We start from the raw sequence: 23,672 nt of genomic DNA, 5'->3' as shown, positions 1-23,672 counted from the left end.
TAAAGTAATGATGGCCACTCGTTTTTCTTTACTTAGCTGCTTTTTTCTTGCCATAATACAAATTCTAACAGTCTATTCAGTAGGACTATCAGCTGTGTATTCACCTGACTTCTGCACAACACAACTGATGGTCCCAACCCCATTTATAAGGCAAGAAATCCCACTTATTAAACCTGACAGGGCACATCTGTGAAGTGAAAACCATTTCCGGTGACTACCTCTTGGCTACTTTGAAGAACCTAGACTATAAGACATATTTTCAGTTGTTTCACACTTTTTTGTTAAGTATATAATTCCACATGTGTTAATTCATAGTTTTGATGCCTTCAGTGTGAATGTACAATTTTCATAGTCATGAAAATACAGAAAAATCTTTAAATGAGAATGTGTGTCCAAACTTTTGGTCTGTACTATATAATCAAAAGATGTCAGCAGAACATCGGATGGAGTCAGTTTATTATCTGCAATGGAGCAGCTTAACATTGTATGTACCTTTGACATTGCTATGTAGTCCAAACCATCAGAGCAGTTAAAGACCACACACTGCACGGCCAGCGCCTTGGCCAAATCTTTGGTGGTCTCAGTTTTTCCTGTGCCGGCCGGACCTTCTGGAGCTCCACCAAGATTTAGATAAAAAGCACCGATCTACCAATGAAACATGAAAGAACTGGTATGAAATATCAATAATAATTGCTAATAAGTTTCATGCATCATACAAAAGTCAAAAACATTTCTGAGCATAACCCATCACATCATAGCAGAGTCCGCTAGCATCTGTCAGTAAGCGGAGTGATGACCAGGCGTGGGGAGCTGCCCAGGTACTCATAGGCGGACTTCACATTGCAGTTGATGATTCGCACTCTCGCATTCTCATTCTCCCAGTAATAGCGGAGTTGGGCAAGCCACCGGAAGTCTGTTCATGAGAAACTCCTGAGGAATGTAGGAAAAGATAGTCAACCTCTAAGACACTGCAGAATCACAAGGGAGAGTTTCTAAAGGGAAGGCAAATGCACATACATTATAGGACAAAACTCCTAGTCACCGAATTCTGCTTTTTTCATTTAGTCCCATTGCCCACGGTGTATAATATCCGGACTCTCAGCCCCCAGTTTATAAAATCCGGCCTCTCGCCTCCCCCGGTGTATAACATCCACCCCTCGCCCCTAGTTTAGTATAACATCTCTCCCCTCGCCCCCCCCGCCAGTGTATAAAATCCATCCCCTCAACCCCACTGTATAACATCCAACCCCAAGCGCTCCATTGCATAACATCTGGCCCCCAGGGTATAACATCCGGCCCCCAGCCCCGGTGTATAACATCTGTCCCCTCGCTCCCTCCCCCTGGTGTATAACATCCGGCCTCTCGCCCCCCCGGTGTATAATATCCGTCCCCTCGCCCCCCCCCGCCAGTGTATAAAATCCATCCCCTCAACCCCACTGTATAACATCCAACCCCAAGCCCTTCTTTGCATAATATCCGGCCCCCAGCCCCGGTGTATAACATCTGTCCCCTCGCTCCCTCGTGTATAATATCCGTCCCCTCGCCCCTGGTGTATAATATCCGTCCCCTCACCCCTGGTGTATAATATCCGTCCCCTCACCCCTGGTGTATAATATCCGTCCCCTCGCACCTGGTGTATAATATCCGTCCCCTCGCCCCTGGTGTATAATATCCGTCCCCTCGCCCCTGGTGTATAATATCCGTCCCCTCGCCCCTGGTGAATAATATCCGTCCCCTCGCCCCTGGTGTATAATATCCGTCCCCTCGCCCCTGGTGAATAATATCCGTCCCCTCGCACCTGGTGTATAATATCTGTCCCCTCACCCCTGGTGTATAATATCCGTCCCCTCGCACCTGGTGTATAATATCCGTCCCCTCGCCCCTGGTGTATAATATCCGTCCCCACGCCCCCCGGTGTATAATATCCGTCCCCTCACCCCGGTATATAATATCCGTCCCCTTGCTCCTCAGTGTATAACATCCAGCCCTCGGACAGTATAACATCTAGCCCCTCGTACCCCTAGGGTATAACATCTGGCCCCTCGGCCTTGTATAACATTAAGACTCTCGCCCCCCACCAGTGTATAACATCAATCCCCACGCCCCCCGGTGTATAACATCCGCCCTCCCATGCTGTGTGCTGTTACTAACATATGACAGAACGGCTGGTGGTGCAGAGCTCTCTGATACCAGCGCGGTCCTGTAATAGGAGCCACCGGGGTAACAAGTCTGGATATTACATTTCTTCCCTCCTAAATCTTCCCCCATCACATGTGAGTGATATTATTAAGGAGTGGAAGGAACTGCAGCACCTCAGGAGACCCCGGAACATTACAGAGCGGGGTCACTGAGTGCTGAGGAGCAGAGGGCAGAACGCTCTCCTGACTCCATAACTGCAGAGTCCAGATCTACTTTGGTAACAACATCACCGCAAACACTGCGCCCCCGCCTGGAGCTTTATGGCCGAGCAGCTGCATGCAGCCTTACATCACCAAGCACGATGCCGAGCGTGTGAAGCCGCCACCACAGGACTCTGGAGGAGACCTGTTCTGTGCAGTGACGGATCACACTTCTCTATCTGGCATCTGATGGACGAGTCTGGATTTGGTGAATGCCAGGAGAACGTTACCCTATTAACTGCATTGTGCCCGCTGGGCAGTTTGGTGGTGGAGGTATGGCCTTGTTTTTAGGGGGTGGTCTAGGCCCCTTAGTTCCAGTGAAAAGATATCTTAATGCTTCAGCACAAGACATTTTAAACAATTGTAGCTTCCAACCCTAAGGGAATAGAAGAGCAGAACTGTTTCCCACACGTTCTCAACCTCAACCCCACTAAACACCTTTAGGATGATTAATTAGAACAAATACTGGAGAATGGCAGCATAAATATGTCACCGCCACATAGGGAAGAGCAATGTCAGGCACACATCAATTACATTGCCATATGTCTGCTCAGGCTTAGAATGGCTGACCACTCGGAGAATGACATAATACCTACAAAGAAACCGAACAAAAGGTCATTAAAGGAATTGACATAAAACCCCTTTATTAGTCCATCCATGGTTATAGAACGACACTGCACAGAGGAGGGCGCACACACCATTGATAGAAAATATTACAAACCGCACCTAGGCCATCCAAACCACTGACTATAAAGAAGATCAATTGTGGCAATGAGTCATATACAGGGGATGCCGACACCTACAGATGCCAAAACATTCCTATATAGTGACCACCATCTCAATATGCAGAAATGACTACTGCCCCATAGACGTCATTGTAAGTACACCCCAAGATTGCTTTACTGTGACAAGATCAATTGTGTCCTATGAAAACTCAAAGAAAAGAGGGGGGAACATAACATAGATATGGAAAGAACATAGGAATATGGTGAAATGTATGAAGGTGCTCGGCATACTGAGCTGTGATATCTGTAGAGGGACGGACTCCATATTAACATCCTGGATATGGATTAGAATAGGAGGCCATAAAAGCCCCTGTAGGTGTAATGTGGAGGGGGCACAATACCTTTCTCCATGTAGTGTATAATAAATAGAACATGGTATTGGAAAGTTTGCTGCCAGCCATGATGTTTGCACAAACCTGTTTCGATCATTTCCGTGACCACGTCACGAGCGTGCCCCTCTATGGTGACGAGAGCCCCCAATGTGCTGCGAGTCTGCTGGGACAATTTGCCTCCTCGCAAATTGCTCCAAATACCCAGATGTACCTCTATAAAACCCTGCTACAAACAGCATGGAAAACTCAATGCAGATGGATTAATTTTATGCTGGTATTATGGGAAATCCCATACAATGTCTTCCCTTATTGGTAGATATGACGAGAGTAGAGATGAGCGAATGGATTTGCAGGACTCTGGTCCAACAGTCCGGTCAGTATTCCACGGCCGCAGGACCGGAGCCCCGTGAACCGGCATCTCCGGCTCCTCTTTTGATGTCGATGTCATAGTTGTGGTGTGAGGCACAAATGACATCACGCCTGGCCGGCTAATCAAAAGAGGAGCCAGGGATGCCGGCATGTAAGAGGAGGTTAGCAAGGCTCCCATCCAACAGCCACAGACTACTAACCTGCTCTCTTAGACCAAGGTCCTGCAAATTTAGTTGCGCATCTCTAGACAAGATGCATGAATCAATGCAAAATCCCAGCAATACTATGGAGCCTTTTGGGTACCTTCAAGATATTGAGCCGCTGTACAACTGCAACCCCCAGGAGAAGACCCCTGGGCAAGAACACTACATGGGCTCTTTGCAGTCTAATAACGTACTGTGAAATAAGCTGCTTGCATCTTTGGATGTGAATGTGGGTCCCCTTACCTCTGTTGCACCAATGGTATATCCCCCCCTGGAAACTCCTATAAGCTGCGTCTCTGGGTATGACAGTCTATTAGCAGGAGAACTCATGAAGTCTGTCTATGAATGTATATATATGTATTTCTCCCAGAAAATTATTACAATTACACGTTTTGTTGTTCACATGTTTATTTCATTTGTGTATATTGGAACAACACAAAAAGAAGATATTAGTCAACAATTTTGGTTCTCAAGTCCTCAGACAGTTCTCTTCTCCTCTTTCTGTTCTCCCTGCTTAGTGTGGCACGTAACAACGCAAAGACTGAGTCAACTTTGTATCAGGTTTCAGGTGTGATTTTCATATTGCCCGCACCTTTTACTTGCCACAGGTGACTTTGAACGAGCATCACATGCTTGAAACAAAATTGTTTACCCACAATTTTGGAAAGATGCCAACAATTTTGTCCGACCCATTTATGGGGTTTTGTGTGAAATTATATCCAATTTGCCTTTTTTTGTGTTGTTCCAATACATACAAAGGAAATAAACATGTGTATAACAGAAAATACACATGCAATTTTTTATGGAAAAATACTTCATTTTCTGGAACAACTTCAAGGGTGCCAACACTTCCGGCCATGACTGTTTATAGTGAAGCAACCTTGATCAGTAAAGGAGCTTATGCCGTACCTCCGGGCCACTGTCGATAGCTTCATGCACTTCACTTGTCCAGAACATGAGACACACAGAGCACTACCTGTCCCGGCCATTCCCTCACCCAGTCTTTTCTTGCAGTCGCAGGGTATGCCTTTTAAAAAAGAAAGTTAAATTACGTTGACAGAAGCATTTAAGAGAGGGACAACCTTACTAGTATTATCTAGCAAATTCATTTCTACCGATTGCAGGTAGAAGATCTGCTACCTGGCTCTATTGCAAGAGATACATCATCCACAAATCATTCACTGCCGCCAAATAATCTTATACAAATATAAAAGAACTAGATGGTGGCCCGATTCTAATGCATCGGGTATTCTAGAATAGGTATGCGGCCGACCGGGTGCAATCAGCAGAGCTGTGTTTAAATTTGGCGCCAAAATCGCTGATTGGTCGCGTTCGGCAACCGCGACCAATCAGCAAAGCGGTGTTTAAATTTGGCGGCAATATCGATGATTGGTCGCGGGCGGCGGCCGCGACCAATCAGCGAACCGTGTTAGTGAGGACTGGAGAGCGTGTTTAAATTTGGCACCAAAATCGCTGATTAGTCGCGACCAATCAGCCGAGCGGTGTTTAAATTTGGCGCCAATACTGCTGACTGGTCATGGCCGCCGACCGCGACCAATCAGCAGAGCGATGCAGAGCGGGGTTTAAATTCGGCGCCAAAATCACAGATTGGTCGCCGGCCGCGACCAAACAGCAGAGCATTCTTTAAATTTGGCGCCAAAATCGCTGATTGGTCGAGGCCGGCGACAGCGAACAATCATAAGAGCGTTGTTTAAATTTGGCGCCAATCTCGCTGATTGGTCGCGGATGGCGGCCGCGACCAATCAGCAGAGCGGCGTTTAAATTTGGCGCCAATCTCGCTGATTGGTCGCGGCTGGCGGCCGCGACCAATCAGCAGTGCGGTGTTTAAATTTGGCACCAAAATCGCTGATTAGTCGCGGCTGGTGGCTGCGACCAATCAGCAGAGCAGGGTTTAAATTTGGCACCAATAATGCTGATGGGTCTTTGCCGGCGACCGCGACCAATCAGCACAGCGGGGTTTACATTTGGCCCCAATGCTGCTGATTGGTCTCGGCCGGCGACTGTGACCAATCAGCAGAGCGTTGTTTAAATTTGGCACCAAAAACGCAGATTGGTCGCGGCCGGTGGTTGCGACCAATCAGCAGAGTGAGGTTTAAATTTGGCGCCAATACTGCTGACTGGTCACGGCCGACATCCGCGACCAATCAGCAGAGCGTTGTTTAAATTTTGCGCCAATACTGCTGATTGATCTCGGCCAGCGACCGCGATCAATCAGCAGAGCGTTGCTTAAATTTGGCGCCAATCTCGTTGATTGGACGCGTCCGGCGTCCGCGTCCAATCAGCACAGCAGTGTTTAAATGTGGCGGCAAGATCGGTGAATGGTCGCGGCCGCTATTTAAATGTGGCGCCCAAATCGGTGATTGGTTGCGGGCAGCGGACGCGACCAATCAGCAGAGCGGTGTTTAACTTTAGCGCCAAGATCACTGATTGGTCGGGTGTGGAGAGCGCGACCAATCAGCGAATCGTATTGGTGAGGAGCGGGGAGTGGAATCGTATTAGAGAGGACAGGGGAGCGCCCCTGCCTGTGCGGCTACTTCCGCTGTGAGAACCCGGGACATGAGCGGGCGCTCGGAGCAGAAGTATCCCGACCCGCAGCGCCGCTCCCCGGTCCTCCCTTCACACCCTAGCCGCTGATGTCCCCACAGTATCCGCAGGGTGTTACAAAGGTCCGGACATTTGTGTTCAAAATCGCTGATTGGTCGCTGGCGCTGCCCGCGACCAATCACCGATTTGGGCGCCAATTTTAAATATCGGCCGCGACCAATCACCGATCTTGGCTCCACATTTAAACACCGCTGTGCTGATTGGTCGCCGACGCTGGGCGCGACCAATCACCGATTTTGGCGCCACATTTAAATTTAAATAGCGGCCGCGACCAATTGGATGTCAGCACCGCTCCCCGGTCCTCCCTTCACACCCTAGCCGCATGGATGTCAGCGCCGCTGCCTGTGCGGATAGTTCCGCTGCAAGAACCCGGGACATGAGCGGGCGCTCGCAGCAGAAGTATCCGGACTCGCAGCGCCGCTCCCCGGTCCTCCCTTCACACCCTAGCCACTGATGTCCCCACAGTATCTGCATGGTGTTACAAAGGTCAGGACATCTGTGTTAAAAATCGCTGATTGGTCGCTGGCGCTGGCCGCGACCAATCACCGATCTTGGCGGCAAATTCAAACACCGCTGTGCTGATTGGTCGCCGACGCTGTGCGCGACCAATCACCAATTTTGGCGGCACATTTAAATAGCGTCCGCGACCAATCAGTACAGCGGTGTTTAAATGTTGAGCCAAGATCGGTGATTGGTCGCGGCCGATATTTAAATTTGGCGCCTAAATCGGTGATTGGTCGGCGGCAGCGTCAGCGACCAATCAGCGATTTTTAACACAAATGTCCGGACCTTTGTAACACCATGCGGATACTGTGGGGACATCAGCGGCTAGGGTGTGAAGGGAGGACCGGGGAGCGGCGCTGCGGGTCGGGATACTTCTGCTGCGAGCGCCCGCTCATGTCCCGGGTTCTCGGAGCGGAAGTATCCGCACAGGCAGCGGCGCTGACATCCATGCGGCTAGGGCGTGAAGGGAGCACCGGGGAGCGGCGCTGACATCCAATTGGTCGCGGCCGCTATTTAAATGTGCCGCACAAATCGGTGATTGGTCGCCGACTTGGCCCGCAACCAATCACTGATCTTGCGGCCAAAGTTAAACACTACGGTGCTAATTGGTCGCGGACGCTGACAGCGACCAATCACCGATTTGGGCGCCACATTCAAATATCGGCCGCGACCAATCACCGATCTTGGCTCCACATTTAAACACCGCTGTGCTGATTGGTCGCCGACGCTGGGCGCGACCAATCACCGATTTTGGTGCCACATTTAAATAGCGTCCGCGACCAATCCGCACAGCGGTGTTTAAATGTGGAGCCAAGATCGGTGATTGGTCGCGGCCGATATTTGAATGTGGCGCCCAAATCGGTGATTGGTCGCTGTCAGCGTCCGCGACCAATCAGCACTGTAGTGTTTAACTTTTGCGGCAAGATCCGTGATTGGTTGTGGGCCAAGACCGCGACCAATCACCGATTTGTGCGGCACTTTTAAATAGCGTCCGCGACCAATTGGATGTCAGCGCCGCTCCCCGTTCCTCCCTTCACACCCTAGCCGCATGGATGTCAGCGTCGCTGCCTGTGCGGATACTTCCGCTCCGAGAACCCGGGACATGAGCGGGCGCTCGGAGCAGAAGTATCCCGACCCGCAGCGCCGCTCCCCGGTCCTCCCTTCACACCCTAGCCGCTGATGTCCCCACAGTATCCGCATGGTGTTACAAAGGTCCGGACATTTGTGTTAAAAATCGCTGATTGGTCGCTGGCGCTGCCCGCGACCAATCACCGATTTGGGCGCCAAATTTAAATATCGGCCGCGACCAATCACCGATCTTGGCTCCACATTTAAACACCGCTGTGCTGATTGGTCGCAGCTGATATTTAAATTTGGCGCCCAAATCGGTGATTGGTCGCGGGCAGCGCCAGCGACCAATCAGCGATTTTTAACACAAATGTCCGGACCTTTGTAAGACCATGCGGATACAGTGGGGACATCAGCGGCTAGGGTGTGAAGGGAGGACCGGGGAGCGGCGCTGCGAGTCCAGATACTTCTGCTGCGAGCGCCCGCTCATGTCCCGGGTTCTCGGAGCGGAAGTATCCGCACAGGCAGCGCCGCTGACATCCATGCGGCTAGGGTGTGAAGGGAGGACCGGGGAGCGGCGCTGACATCCATGCGGCTAGGGTGTGAAGGGAGGACCGGGGAGTGGCGCTGACATCCAATTGGTCACGGACGCTATTTAAAAGTGCCGCACAAATCGGTGATTGGTCGCTGTCTTGGCCCGCGACCAATGACTGATCTTGGCGCCAAAGTTAAACACTATTGTGCTGATTGGTCACGGACGCTGACCGCGACCAATCACCGATTTGGGCGCCAAATTGAAATATCGGCCGCGACCAATCACCGATTTTGGCGCCAAATTTAAATATCGGCCGCGACCAATCACCACAGCGGTGTTTAAATGTGGAGCCAAGATCGGTGATTGGTCGCGGGCAGCGTCGGCGACCAATCAGCACAGCGGTGTTTAAGTTTTGCGCTAAGATCAGTGATTGGTCGGGTCCGAAGACCGCGATCAATCATCGAATCGTCTTGGTGAGGACCGGGGAGCGGCGCTGCCTGTGCGGCTACTTCCGCTGCGAGAACCCGGGACATAGCGGGCGCTCACAGCAGAAGTATCCCGACCTGCGGCGCCGCTCCCCGGTCCTCCCTTCCGCATGGAGGTCAGCGACGCCGGCGGTCCTTCCGCTGCTACCGGCCGGGAGATGAGCGCCTCGCGGCGCTCATCTTCCGGCTGCATCTCCATCCCGCAGATGGGTCCGTCGGTCGGGTTCCTTCTGCTGTTGCCGGCCGGGAGATGAGCGCCTTGCGCCGGTCATCTCCCGGCTGCATGGCCGCTCAGCTCCGTCCCGCAGATGAGCCGCTAACGGCCGCCATCTTTTTTTAGAAATCCCCCGGCGCTGATTGGCCGCTGCCGGACCAATGAGCGACGCGGGATTTCCTGGACAGACAGACACACAGACAGACAGACAGACGGGATAAGACGATTATATATATAGACTAGATTAGTTCCAATTAATGCTTTTGGTCTGTAGGTAGATCCGTACCATTCGTGACCGAGCAATAACATCATGCACGCTCCTTAACATGACATCTTCCCCTTGGATGAGCCACTTCTCCACGGCCCCCCGAGCCTCGGAGGTGGAGATGGTCTGGATGAGCTCTACGCGTTCCCCCTCGGTGCTGTACATGGCTTTGATGTCCAGGTTAGGAAGGAGCTCCAGCTTTGCGATGCCTTCAAAGCCCTTCTTTAGATGTGGTTGGACCCGCAGAGGATCTTTAGTCTCAGAGAGAATTTCTAGCATTTCGTCGTTGGACAGGAAGAAAAAGCTAAAGCGAAAATGCACAATATGATAAAGATGTCATTAAAGTATTGGGTCAGGCGCCATTTGTATTAGTGTCTATGTGAGAAAATAGAAAAGCAAAGCTTTAAAGTAAAGATTCAGTCCCCATACACATTGGATTAAAATAGTTTAAACCTGACGATTGCAGCAGGACCGGCCTACCCACTGATGTGTATGGGGGTCTCCTGACTCTCCCCCGATAGAGGATGTCAGGGCCAGAAGGATCGGGCAGATGGGATTTCAATACCCGGTCTTTTGGTTCTCAGGGGAGATAACCCGCTGCCGGAGGTGTCCAGTACCGACTTTCTCCTCTCTCCCCATTAAAACCACATGACTGTTCAGCAGAATAGGTGGGAGTCAGGAGAAATAGCCAAATAACCATTCAGACCACGGGTATCTCATATGTCATGCGTATGGTTAGCTTAAAGGGGCTATCCAGCTTTGGGAACTTTTTTTTATTTAACTGAAATGTGTATTCCCATCTCCAGGATTCTACCCCAATATGTAGTATGCGTAATAATAATAATATTAGCAAATACCTCCAATTAGAAGTTTAGTATAGTTCTTCTGATTTGTTTTGTCGCTTACCCCATGTGCAGGGCATTGCAGTAGCTTAGGTTACGACCACTAGCAAATAACTGTCACTATATGAGTGGTCGTAACCATGGATACCGAAGCTACTGCAATGCCTTGCACATGGGGAAAGCGACATAGTGAATCAGAAGAACTATACTACACTTCTAATTGGAGGTATTTGCTAATATTATTATTATTACTACGCCTACTACATATTGGGATAGGATCTTGGAGATGGGAATACCCATTTAATTGCGAGTATTTGCGACAATTCAGTTTCATTAAAAATGTTGCACCGTTAGGCTTTTTGTTTCCTGCACATTCAGCTTTGATGTGATCTGTGGTCATAAATCGGCTAAGAGGAGCTGAAAAAAGACAGATTAAAAATAAGTCCAATAGCCAGCGCAACACAGAGCCAATAGAAGGCAAACAGTGCAAAATTATTAATGAAATCCAATTACAAAAATGATTTCAATGCGTTTAAATAAGAAAAAAAAAAATTTAAGGAATATATACAATCATTGCAACAAGTGAAAGGACTATACCGTGGGAAAAAAGCCTCTTCTTCTCCAGATAGGCATTCAGCCCTTTCATGATTTTATCCAGAAGCACATTGCTGTCCTGAAGTTTCTCCAGAAGTCCGGTCAGAGAAGTGGCGCTTAAAACCTAAAACAAAGTAGATAGCCCATAAGTAAGATTCCATTATATAGTTATAGAGACTGAAAAAAGGTCACATTCATTGACTATTGTGCCAATAGTTTATATTAAAAGAAAAATTAGAACCTATTTGGATAGAAAATAGAAGATGCGGGAGGCTGGAGTCCAGGCAGTGCGGAGCCCCATAACCCGGGATCCTTGTGATGGAAGCATCAGGACACGGACTCTTGGAAAACATCAATCCTGGATGCAAGATGACCGTGCTTTCTTGTATCAGTCCACCATGAAGCATCCATTTACCTTCGGGTCTTTAACGCAATGTTTCATGATCTCTCTCCAGTTTCTGTCCACAGTCTGGAATAAGCGTCCTTCTTCAGGCATTTGCTGCATGATGTCCTCAGAAGAGAAGATTAAAGCCACTGGGTCGGCACCTTCAGCCATTCATCAATGGTTTCCTGGATCCTTATCAGTCGTTCCTCCCATTGCTTAAAGGAGGAGAGCAAAAAGTTAATTACACATAAAATGAAAAGGATAGAAAAAAAATGCTATCATTTTAGAAGATAAATTATCAATGGATATGAATTCTGAATTGTTGGACATTTGTAGGGAAAGTTTGGCGAGACTCCTTGATACCATCCCCTTTACATGTAAGCTGGAGCCGCATGTAACTTTAGCCTCGGAGATCCTAATGAAACCTTAGCTTCTGCTAATAAGCAAGTGAAGATTTTAAGCTGAGTGACAACATTTACTGTGGGTGGGAACTCCTTAATCCCTTCAGGACCGGATAATTTTTTGTTTTGCATTTTTTCCTTCCCTTCTTCAAAAAGCCATACATTTTTTAATTTTTCCATTGATATAGCTGCAAGAGGCTATGTAATGTGCTGTAGCTTAACCCCTTCCCAACATATGACATACTGTTAAGCCATATGCCATGTTCCTGCAGATGTGCAAAATTTGGACCTGGGCCCCCACCAGCATGTTGGTCAGATGTATGGGCCCTTGTAGCATTCTAGATCCGATAATGATGCGCGTGTTCGTCCCTGCCTTGGATGTTTCCCATTGTAGCCCCATCCTATAATAATGTCTCTCATTCTAGGCCCCTTCCTGGTATAATGTTCCCCATCCTGCGCCCCTTCCTGTTATAATATCCCCGATCCTGGGCCTCTTCCTGTTATAATATCCACCTTCTGTGTATAATACCCCCCATCCTGAGCCCCTTTCAGCAATAACGTCCCAATCCTGGGCTCCTTCCTGGTATAATGTCCTTGGTCCTGGGCCTCTTACTGTAATAATGTCCCCCATCCTGGCCCCTTCCTGTAACAATGTCCCCAATCCTGGTACAATGTCCCCCATCCTATAACAATGTCCTCCATCCTGGTATCCTGTCCCCCATCCTAGGCCCCATTCTGGTATAATGACCTCCATCCTTGTGCCCTTCCTGGTGTAATGTCCTTCATCCTGGCCCATGTCATGGTATAATGACCCCCATTCTGGTATAATGCTCCCTATCCTGGGCCCTTTCCTTGTATAATGTTCCCCATCCTGGGCCCCTTCTTTATATAATGCTCCCCATCCTGGGCCCCTTCCTTGTCTAATTCTCCCCACCCTGAGCCCCTTCCTTGTCTAATGCTCCCCATCCTTGGCCCTTTCCTGGTATAATGTTCTGTCGTTCTTTTCTAATACATTAAATAAACAAAAATAAATGATTCTTCTTACCTTCCTGCGCTCCCACGACATGCGGCGTCTTCTTCTGTAGCTGATTTCAGTGTGCCGGCAAGGGCAGCGCATGACGTCACTTCCATGCGTCGCTCGTGACTGGCACGCCGACATCAGCTACTGGCCTTTGATTGGCTGGCGGCATGCATTGCAGCTCAGGGACCCGGCATGTCCCTGCGCAGCAATATACTTCAGCCGAATGTGCGTCCTCAGACTGTGGAAGTGCCATAAATATATGAGATGGGAATACCACTCTGCCACTGTGCGTTCCTTTATGCACTTTACCCTCCTTTTTGGCACTCTTTGTGGTAAGAGACTACCTTAAAAAATGTTTTATATGACATGTATCTGATTATTTGTGGGCAGGAGCATTATTTAGATGGATACCTGATGCATATGGCAAGTGTAAATCCAATGACTATGGAATACTTATGGATTACTTTTTGATATATTATTACACTCCTTGGATTGTCTTGATATACTAACCTTATGCTATATTATCTATATTGCTCATGTCCCACTGTGACCATATGCGTGACCATATATGTATACTTTGTAACATATCTTGCTACATTGGTAATCTAATTAGTGTCTTTATACTATCCGTATTATGTCATTTCTCTTTTTACTATGTACGTTTTTTAACTTGATGGAATAAAAATTTATATTTTTTACGCCAATTAACTCTTTCTTCTCCTATGTACCCATGTGTTTCATGAGTTGGCTCAGTTTGGCAAATCTGGGATATATTTCCCCCCGGATATGCCAACTTTACCCCTATAGGGTCTATTTAGTTGTATCACTCTGAGTCTATGTCTGATCCAGAGATACAATAATGAACATGAATCCTTATATATCACGGATCTTGCAGCCGCCTTTACCTGCTTGGACATAAGTGTTACATAGTTACATAGTTTAAAAGGCCGAAAAAAGACAAGCGTCCATCCAGTTCAGCCTATTTCTTGTGCACTGCAGCTATTCCGCAGCGTTGATCCAGGGGAAGGCAAAAAAAAACCATGCGGTATAGGCCAATTTACATCATTGAGGAAAAATTCACTTCCCGACTCCAATCTGGCAGTCAGATTAAATCCCTGGATTAATTAACTATCACTAAACATAAGATGTAATTTTATTGTTCTCAAGAAAGGCGTCCAGTCCTCTCTTGAACTCATTAAGTGAGTTGGACATCACCACTTCCTCTCCCAGAGAATTCCAGAGTCTCACAGCTCTGACCGTAAAGAATCCCCTTCTATGCTGGTGCAGGAACCTCCTTTCCTCCAGACGCATAGTGTGCCCCCTCGTCTTTGTCACCATCCTTGGTATAAACAGGTCATGGGAGAGATCTCTGTACAGCCCCCTGATGTATTTATACATGTTTATGAGGTCTCCACTAAGCCTTCTCTTTTCCAACGTAAATAGGCCTAATTTGGACAACCTCTCTGGGTATTTTAGTCCCTCCATTCCCTTTATTACCTTAGTCGCCCTCCTTTGTACCCTCTCTAGCTCCAATATGTCTTTCCTGAGTACCGGAGCCCAGAACTGTGCACAATATTCTAAGTGCGGCCTTACCAGCGCTTTACACAGAGGAAGAACAATGTTCTCATCATATGCCCCTATTCCTCTTCTGATGCATGCCATGACTCTATTTGCCTTCGCAGCTGCTGCCTGACACTGGGCACTCCAATTTAATTTGCTGTTAACCAAGACGCCCAGGTCCTTCTCCATGTCAGATTTCCCCAACGGTTTCCCATTTAATATGTATGGGTGACTGCTGTTTTTCTTTCCCATGTGCATGACCTTACATTTATCGGCATTGAACCCCATTTGCCATTTTTTGGCCCAACTCCCCAATTTATCTAAATCCTCCTGTAGCTGTGCCCTATCCTCATCTGTATTAACTACGTTACAAAGTTTAGTATCATCTGCAAATATTGCTATTTTACTATGCAACCCTTCCACTAGATCATTAATAAATATATTAAATAATATAGGGCCCAAGACAGACCCTTGAGGCACCCCGCTAGTCGAGACGCAGTTATAAAAGGAATCCAATTTGTCCGCATTAATCAACTGCAGGGCATCTTGATTGGCAAATAGATTGATCACTTTGGGGTACCAAGTGTTCAGCAACTTTTCTTCTGTCTTGGCACAAGCCAAGGATCCGCTGTTCCTCAGGGATTCACATTCTACAGGACCCCTGGACCTGACAAAGAATAAAGCACTTTATCATATTAAACCTGACAGGGCACACCTGTGAAGTGAAGACCATTTCCGGTGACTACCTCTAGAAGCTCATCAAGAGAATGCCAAGAGTGTGCAAAGCAGTCATCAAAGCAAAAGGTGGCTACTCTGAAGAACCTAGAATATAAGACATATTTTCAGTTGTTTCACACTTATTTGTTAAGTATATAATTCCACATGTGTTAATTCATAGTTTTGATGCCTTCAGTGTGAATGTACAATTTTCATAGTCATGAAAATACAGAAAAATCTTTAAATGAGAAGGTGTGTCCAAACTTTTGGTCTGTACTGTATATATCCACCCATATACAGTATACATATACACACATATACAGTATACATATATACACACATATACAGTATACATATATACACACCCATATACAGTATACATATATACACACATATACCAGTATACATATATACACACCCATATACAGTATACATATATATACACACATATACAGTATACATATATACACACATATACAGTATGCATATATACACCCATATACAGTATACATATATACACACATATACCAGTATACATATATATACACCCATATACAGTATACATATATATACACACTTATACAGTATACATATATACACACCCAGTATACAGTATATATATATATACACACCCATATACTGTATATATATATATATATATACACACCCATATACAGTATACATATATACACACATATACAGTATACATATATACACACATATACAGTATACATATATACACACCCATATACAGTATACATATATACACACATATACCAGTATACATATATACACACCCATATACAGTATACATATATATACACACATATACAGTATACATATATACACACATATACAGTATGCATATATACACCCATATACAGTATGCATATATACACACATATACAGTATACATATATACACCCATATACAGTATACATATATATACACACTTATACAGTATACATATATACACACCCAGTATACAGTATATATATATATACACACCCATATACTGTATATATATATATACACACCCATATACAGTATACATATATACACACATATACAGTATACATATATACACACATATACAGTATACATATATACACATATATACACACATATACACACACATACCAGTATACATATATATATACACACGCCCATATACAGTATACAGTGGTGGCCAAAAGTATTGGCACCCCTGCAATTCTGTCAGATAATGCTCAATTTCTTCCTGAAAATGATTGCAATCATAAATTCTTTGGTATTATTCTCTTCATTTAATTTGTCTTCAATGAAAAAAACACAAATAGAATTGTCCTAAAGCCAGATTGGATATAATTCCACACCAAACCTAAAAAAGGGGGTGGACAAAAGTATTGGCACTGTTTGAAAAATCATGTGATGCTTCTCTAATTCGTGCAATTAACAGCACCTGTAACTTACCTGTGGCACCTAACAGGTGTTGGCAATAGCTAAATCACACTTGCAGCCAGTTAACATGGATTAAAGTTGACTCAACCTCTGTCCTGTGTCCTTGTGTGTACCACATTGAGCATGGAGAAAAGAAAGAAGACCAAAGAACTGTCTGAGGACTTGAGAAACCAAATTGTGAGGAAGCATGAGCAATCTCAAGGCTACAAGTCCATCTCCAAAGACCTGAATGTTCCTGTGTCTTCCGTGCGCAGTGTCATCAAGAAGTGTAAAGCCCATGGCACTGTGGCTAACCTCCCTAGATGTGGACGGAAAAAAAAATTGACGAGAGATTTCAGCGCAAGATTGTGCGGATGGTGGATAAAGAACCTCGACTAACATCCAAACAAGTTCAAGCTGCCCTGCAGTCCGAGGGTACAGCAGTGTCAACCCATACTATCCGTTGGCGTCTGAATGAAAAGGGACTGTATGGTAGGATACCCAGGAAGACCCCACTTCTTACCCCGAGACATAAAAAAGCCAGGCTGGAGTTTGCCAAAACTTACCTGAGAAAGCCTAAAACGTTTTGGAAGAATGTTCTCTGACCAGATGAGACAAAAGTAGAGCTTTTTGGGAAAAAGCATCAACATAGAGTGTACAGGAAAAAAAAAGAGACATTCAAAGAAAAGAACACGGTCCCTACAGTCAAACATGGCGGAGGTTCCCTGATGTTTTGGGGTTGCTTTGCTGCCTCTGGCACTGGACTGCTTGACCGTGTGCATGGCATTATGAAGTCTGAAGACTACCAACAAATTTTGCAGCATAATGTAGGGCCCAGTGTGAGAAAGCTGGGTTTCCCTCAGAGGTCATGGGTCTTCCAGCAGGACAATGACCCAAAACACACTTCCAAAAGCACTATAAAATGGTTTTAGAGAAAGCACTGGAGACTTCTAAGGTGGCCAGCAATGAGTCCAGACCTGAATCCCATAGAACACCTGTGGAGAGATCGCAAAATGGCAGTTTGGAGAAGGCTCCCTTCAAATATCAGGGACCTGGAGCAGTTTGAAGTGACCGCGGGCAAGGCCGCGCATTGGTATCTATGATCTGGCCCAGCAAGATCCCCACACACAGACTCTATCTTGACAACCGTATCTTTACTCGCATACATTTTTAACACAGCAAAGAAAAAAAAACAATAAATGACAACCGTAAATATGCACAGTAATAACGTGTACTGATAAGCTGACCCTCACTGTCCCTACTCACACGTTACCAGTCCTTTACTCCAGAAGGATGTGTCCCCCGTCGCAGGCCTGTCTGTCTTTGCAGGAAGGCGTCCCAGCCGGAAAAAAAACAGGAACAGCAGAATTCGCGGAAACAAAGGAAGGGATACTTCGGCCTCTCGCCAGAGGTCCCGCTTACAGTCTCTCTGATCCGGATAGAAGCTCTGGTGGGTCCCCTTATGTAGTCCACACTCCAGTAGCAGGGAGTGTAACAGCTGAATCCTTCAGCAGTGCAGGAGCTGGGGAAGGCTCCGAGGATATGGTGTCAGATAGAAGAAATCACGTTGAGAGTCTCTCCTGCGCCACACACGAGGGCCTGCACACCGTCCTGGCTCTTTTCACAGACCACAGCAGACTCTGCGCGCGCTTTTTCCTGCTTCCCACTTTGGTCACGTGACTCTCTAGGGCGGGACACAGGAGGCTCAGTCTTTTTCTCTGTCATCACACCCTGCGCAGGTGCAACCTCTGGCCACAAGGTGGCAACATCATCCTGTGTAATCACTTCTGTAACAGGCTCTATATCAATTATCACAGAACAGCCAGAGACGGCCAGCTCACTACAAGTTTGCCAAAGAAGAATGGTCTACAATTCCAGCAGAGCATTGTAAGAAACTCATTGATGGTTACCGGAAGCGGTTGTTCGCAGTTATTTTGGCTAAAGGTTGTGCAACCAAGTATTAGGCTGAGGGTGCCAATACTTTTGTCCGGCCCATTTTTGGAGTTTTGTGTGAAATGATCAATGATTTTATTTTTGCTTCATTCTCTTTTGTATTTTTTCCTTGCAAGCAAATTAAATGAAGATAATAATACCAAAGAATTTGTGATTGCAATCATTTTCAGGAAGAAACTGAGTATTATCTGACAGAATTGCAGGGGTGCCAATACTTTTGGCCAGCACTGTACATATATATATACACACACATACAGCATACATATATACACCCATATACAGTATACATATACACACATCTACAGTATACATATATATACACCTATATACAGTATACATATATACACCCATATACAGTATACATATACACACATCTACAGTATACATATATATACACCTATATACAGTATACATATATACACACCCATATACAGTATACATATATACACAGTATAGATATACACACACATATACAGTATACATATATATACACACACATACAGTATACATATATACACACCCATATACAGTATACATATACACACCCATATACAGTATACATATATACACACCCATATACAGTATACATATATATATACATACAGTATGCATATACACATATACAGTATACATATATATATATACATACATATAGAGTATCTATAATATAACGCTACAAGCGTCCCTCTGTCTGAAGCCTTTATAGTCTGCGCTAGTGCGACACGCCTGCACAGTCTGGCTCCAGACTGAAGAACGCATGGAGCCGTTACAGGTAAGAGGAGTGTATGGTGCAGGAGATCACGGTATGCTTATACACTGAACACATACCGCGATCTCTGGCGCCATACTTACATACTTACCTGACCGGGATGAGCGCTACCGCGGCGCTTCTGTTCGGTCCGGAGTCCGGGGGAAGAGGGAGGCATTGAAATCGGCACATGCGCATAGCGCTATCCGGCGCCATTTTACTGAAGACACATTTGCAATGTGTCTTCAGCAAAATGGAGCCGGACAGCGTGGTATGAGCACACGCGTACTTCGGCGCCGCACTCCTCCCCCGGCCTCCAGCAGAACGGGAAACAGCGCTGGAGCACAGGGAAGAAAGGTGAGTATAAGTGTTTATTTTCTTGTATTTGTGTGTAGCATGATAGGGATGAGGGGTGCCATACATACCAGGATTGGGGGGTGAGGGGTGCCATACATACCAGGATTGGGGGGTGAGAGGACCATACATACCAGGATTGGCGGGTGAGGGGACTATCCATACCAGGATTGGGGGGTGAGGGGTGCCATGCATACCAGGATTGGGGGGTAAGGGGACCATGCATAACAGGATTGGGGGTGAGGGGACCATGCATAACAGGATTGGGGGTGAGGGGTGCCATGCATAACAGGATTGGGGGTGAGGGGTGCCATGCATATCAGGATAGGGATGAGGGGTACCATGCATACCAGGATTGGGGATGTGAGGGGGTACCATAGATACCAGAATAGGGATGAGGGGGTACCATGGATACCAGGATTGGGGGTGAGGGGTACCATGTATACCAGAATTGGGGGGTGAGGGGACCATGCATACCAGGATTGGGGCTGAGGGGTGCCATGTATACCAGAATTGGGGGGGACCATGCATACCAGGATTGGGGATGAGGGGTGCCATGCATACCAGGATTGGGGAATGAGGGGTGCCATGCATACCAGGATTGGGGAATGAGGGGTGCCATGCATACCAGGATTGGGGGTGAGGGGTGCCATGCATACCAGGATTGGGGAATGAGGGGTGCCAAGTATACCAGGATTGGGGGTGAGGGGTGCCATGCATACCAGGATTGGGGGGTGAGGGGTGCCATGTATACCAGGATTGGGAGGTGAGGTGACCATGCATACCAGGATTGGGGAATGAGGGATGCCATGTATACCAGAATTGGGGGGTGAGGGGACCAAACATACCAGGATTGAGGGGTGAGGGGACCATGCATACCAGAATTAGGGGGTGAGGGGTGCCATGTATACCAGGATTGGGGAATGAGGGATGCCATGTATACCAGAATTGAGGGGTGAGGGGACCATGTATACCAGGATTGGGGGATGAGGGGTGCCATGTATACCAGGATTGGGGGTGAGGGGTGCCATGCATACCAGGATTGGAGAATGAGGGGTGCCATGTATACCAGGATTGGGGGGTGAGGGGACCATGCATACCAGGATTGGGGGGTGAGGGGACCATGCATACCAGGATTGGGGGGTGAGGGGACCATGCATACCAGGATTGGGGGGTGAGGGGACCATGCATACCAGGATTGGGGGGTGATGGCTGCCATGTATACCAGGATTGGGGAATGAGGGGTGCCATGCATACCAGGATTGGGGAATGAGGGGTGCCATGCATACCAGGATTGGGGAATGAGGGGTGCCATGTATACCAGGATTGGGGGTGAGGGGTGCCATGCATACCAGGATTGGGGGGTGAGGGGTGCCATGTATACCAGGATTGGGAGGTGAGGGGACCATGCATACCAGGATTGGGGAATGAGGTGTGCCATGCATACTAGGATTGGGGGGTGAGGGGTGCCATACATACCAGGATTGGGGGGTGAGAGGACCATACATACCAGGATTGGCGGGTGAGGGGACTATCCATACCAGGATTGGGGGGTGAGGGGTGCCATGCATACCAGGATTGGGGGGTAAGGGGACCATGCATAACAGGATTGGGGGTGAGGGGACCATGCATAACAGGATTGGGGGTGAGGGGTGCCATGCATAACAGGATTGGGGGTGAGGGGTGCCATGCATATCAGGATAGGGATGAGGGGTACCATGCATACCAGGATTGGGGATGTGAGGGGGTACCATAGATACCAGAATAGGGATGAGGGGGTACCATGCATACCAGGATTGGGGGTGAGGGGTACCATGTATACCAGAATTGGGGGGTGAGGGGACCATGCATACCAGGATTGGGGCTGAGGGGTGCCATGTATACCAGAATTGGGGGGGGACCATGCATACCAGGATTGGGGATGAGGGGTGCCATGCATACCAGGATTGGGGAATGAGGGGTGCCATGCATACCAGGATTGGGGAATGAGGGGTGCCATGCATACCAGGATTGGGGGTGAGGGGTGCCATGCATACCAGGATTGGGGAATGAGGGGTGCCAAGTATACCAGGATTGGGGGTGAGGGATGCCATGCATACCAGGATTGGGGGGTGAGGGGTGCCATGTATACCAGGATTGGGAGGTGAGGTGACCATGCATACCAGGATTGGGGAATGAGGGATGCCATGTATACCAGAATTGGGGGGTGAGGGGACCAAACATACCAGGATTGGGGGGTGAGGGGACCATGCATACCAGAATTAGGGGGTGAGGGGTGCCATGTATACCAGGATTGGGGAATGAGGGATGCCATGTATACCAGAATTGAGGGGTGAGGGGACCATGTATACCAGGATTGGGGGATGAGGGGTGCCATGTATACCAGGATTGGGGGTGAGGGGTGCCATGCATACCAGGATTGGAGAATGAGGGGTGCCATGTATACCAGGATTGGGGGGTGAGGGGACCATGCATACCAGGATTGGGGGGTGAGGGGACCATGCATACCAGGATTGGGGGGTGAGGGGAAAATGCATACCAGGATTGGGGGGTGAGGGGACCATGCATACCAGGATTGGGGGGTGATGGGTGCCATGTATACCAGGATTGGGGAATGAGGGGTGCCATGCATACCAGGATTGGGGAATGAGGGGTGCCATGCATACCAGGATTGGGGAATGAGGGGTGCCATGTATACCAGGATTGGGGGTGAGGGGTGCCATGCATACCAGGATTGGGGGGTGAGGGGTGCCATGTATACCAGGATTGGGAGGTGAGGGGACCATGCATACCAGGATTGGGGAATGAGGTGTGCCATGCATACTAGGATTGGGGGGTGAGGGGACCATACATACCATGATTGGGGGGTGAGGTGTGCCATGCATACCAGGGTTGGGGGGTGAGGGGACCATACATACCATGATTGGGGAATGAGGTGTGCCATGTATGCCAGGATTGGGGGGTGGAGGGACCATGCATACCACAATAGGATGGGGGCAGCACAAATACCAGGATGGGAGACCATATACCAATAAAAATGCTCGCCACCCGGGCGTAGAACGGGTTCAATAGCTAGTACATATATACACGCATATATACAGTAATACAGCATATACATACACATATATACTGTATACACACACACACACATATATACAGTAATACAGCATATACATACACATATATACTGTATATCCCCACACACACACATATATACAGTAATACAGCATATACATACACATATATACTGTATATACACACACACACACACACATATATACAGTAATACAGCATATACATACACATATATACTGTATATACACACACACATATATATATCTGGCGACAGGGCCCCGCTGCGTCCTCTGTGTCTCTGTACAGATATAAGTGTAACACGTACTGGATCCAGCACAGGTGACAGTCTGCCATAGAGCTGACGTGCAGTACATACACTGTGTTATGGGGGCGCTCACCTGTGCGGACCCCGCGCTCCGGCCGCTACTTCTCTGCTCATATAAGGTCTCTCTTTCTGCCATTAAATAATTCGGTTGTCATGGCAGTGGAGGCGGGGCGTTGGTAGGGGGCGTGTCTGGTATAGGGCAGATTGGGGCGGGGCTGTCATGCAGTGCTTGTCTCATCGCTGTAATTTCCTGCTGATGCCACCTGGTGGACAGCATTGGTCAGTACGCGCTGAGAATGCTCACATGGTGGGGGAGGGGCAGCTTATATATGTATATACACAGTCACAATCCAGTTAGGGTTATGTTCACACAGTGTTTTTTTAAACGTTTTTTTCCACATTATAAAACTCAGAGTTGTCAGGAAAAGCATTGCCTGTATTTTTGATGTATGCCTCATACAAAATACATTTTTGAAGATTTTTTTTAATCTTCC

At 47.4% G+C, this 23,672-nt stretch overlaps 1 protein-coding gene across 2 annotated transcripts; it reads right to left on the bottom strand.

Moving 5' to 3' along the window:
* Window positions 1–342: 342 nt before the first annotated feature.
* On the bottom strand, window positions 343–23,347 carry LOC141217371 (dynein axonemal heavy chain 12-like). Of its 2 annotated transcripts, XM_073665798.1 has the most exons (7): window positions 23,252–23,347; window positions 15,303–15,409; window positions 11,636–11,820; window positions 11,224–11,344; window positions 9,806–10,088; window positions 4,998–5,115; window positions 343–930 (listed from the first exon to the last, which is right to left on the bottom strand). In XM_073665798.1, exons 3-5 carry the CDS (start codon window positions 11,774–11,776, stop codon window positions 10,057–10,059), a joined length of 294 nt encoding a protein of 97 aa, XP_073521899.1. In that variant the 5' UTR covers window positions 11,777–11,820; window positions 15,303–15,409; window positions 23,252–23,347; the 3' UTR covers window positions 343–930; window positions 4,998–5,115; window positions 9,806–10,056. The 2 variants fall into 2 exon arrangements, with proteins under 2 accessions (XP_073521899.1, XP_073521900.1); XM_073665799.1 differs by lacking the exon at window positions 15,303–15,409 and having other exon boundaries at window positions 23,252–23,343.
* Window positions 23,348–23,672: the final 325 nt, after the last annotated feature.

Source organism: Phyllobates terribilis, unplaced genomic scaffold (genome assembly GCF_046119375.1).
Source record: "Phyllobates terribilis strain yellow unplaced genomic scaffold, ASM4611937v1 Scaffold_241__1_contigs__length_2998254, whole genome shotgun sequence".
Lineage (NCBI taxonomy): Eukaryota > Metazoa > Chordata > Amphibia > Anura > Dendrobatidae > Phyllobates > Phyllobates terribilis.
Note: the sequence above shows the minus strand (reverse complement) of the source record. Positions and strands in the feature narration are given on the sequence as shown.

What these genes read in the sequence shown, in the direction of transcription:
- LOC141217371 (XM_073665798.1), bottom strand. Translation starts at nt 11,776, where the DNA reads ATGGCTGAAGGTGCCGACCCAGTGGCTTTAATCTTCTCTTCTGAGGAC. An exon ending in ATTGCGTTAAAGACCCGAAG is followed by an intron (nt 11,345 to 11,635) that starts GTAAATGGATGC and finishes ACTTTGTTTTAG; the next exon opens with GTTTTAAGCGCCACTTCTCT. An exon ending in GAAGAGGCTTTTTTCCCACG is followed by an intron (nt 10,089 to 11,223) that starts GTATAGTCCTTT and finishes TTTTCGCTTTAG; the next exon opens with CTTTTTCTTCCTGTCCAACG.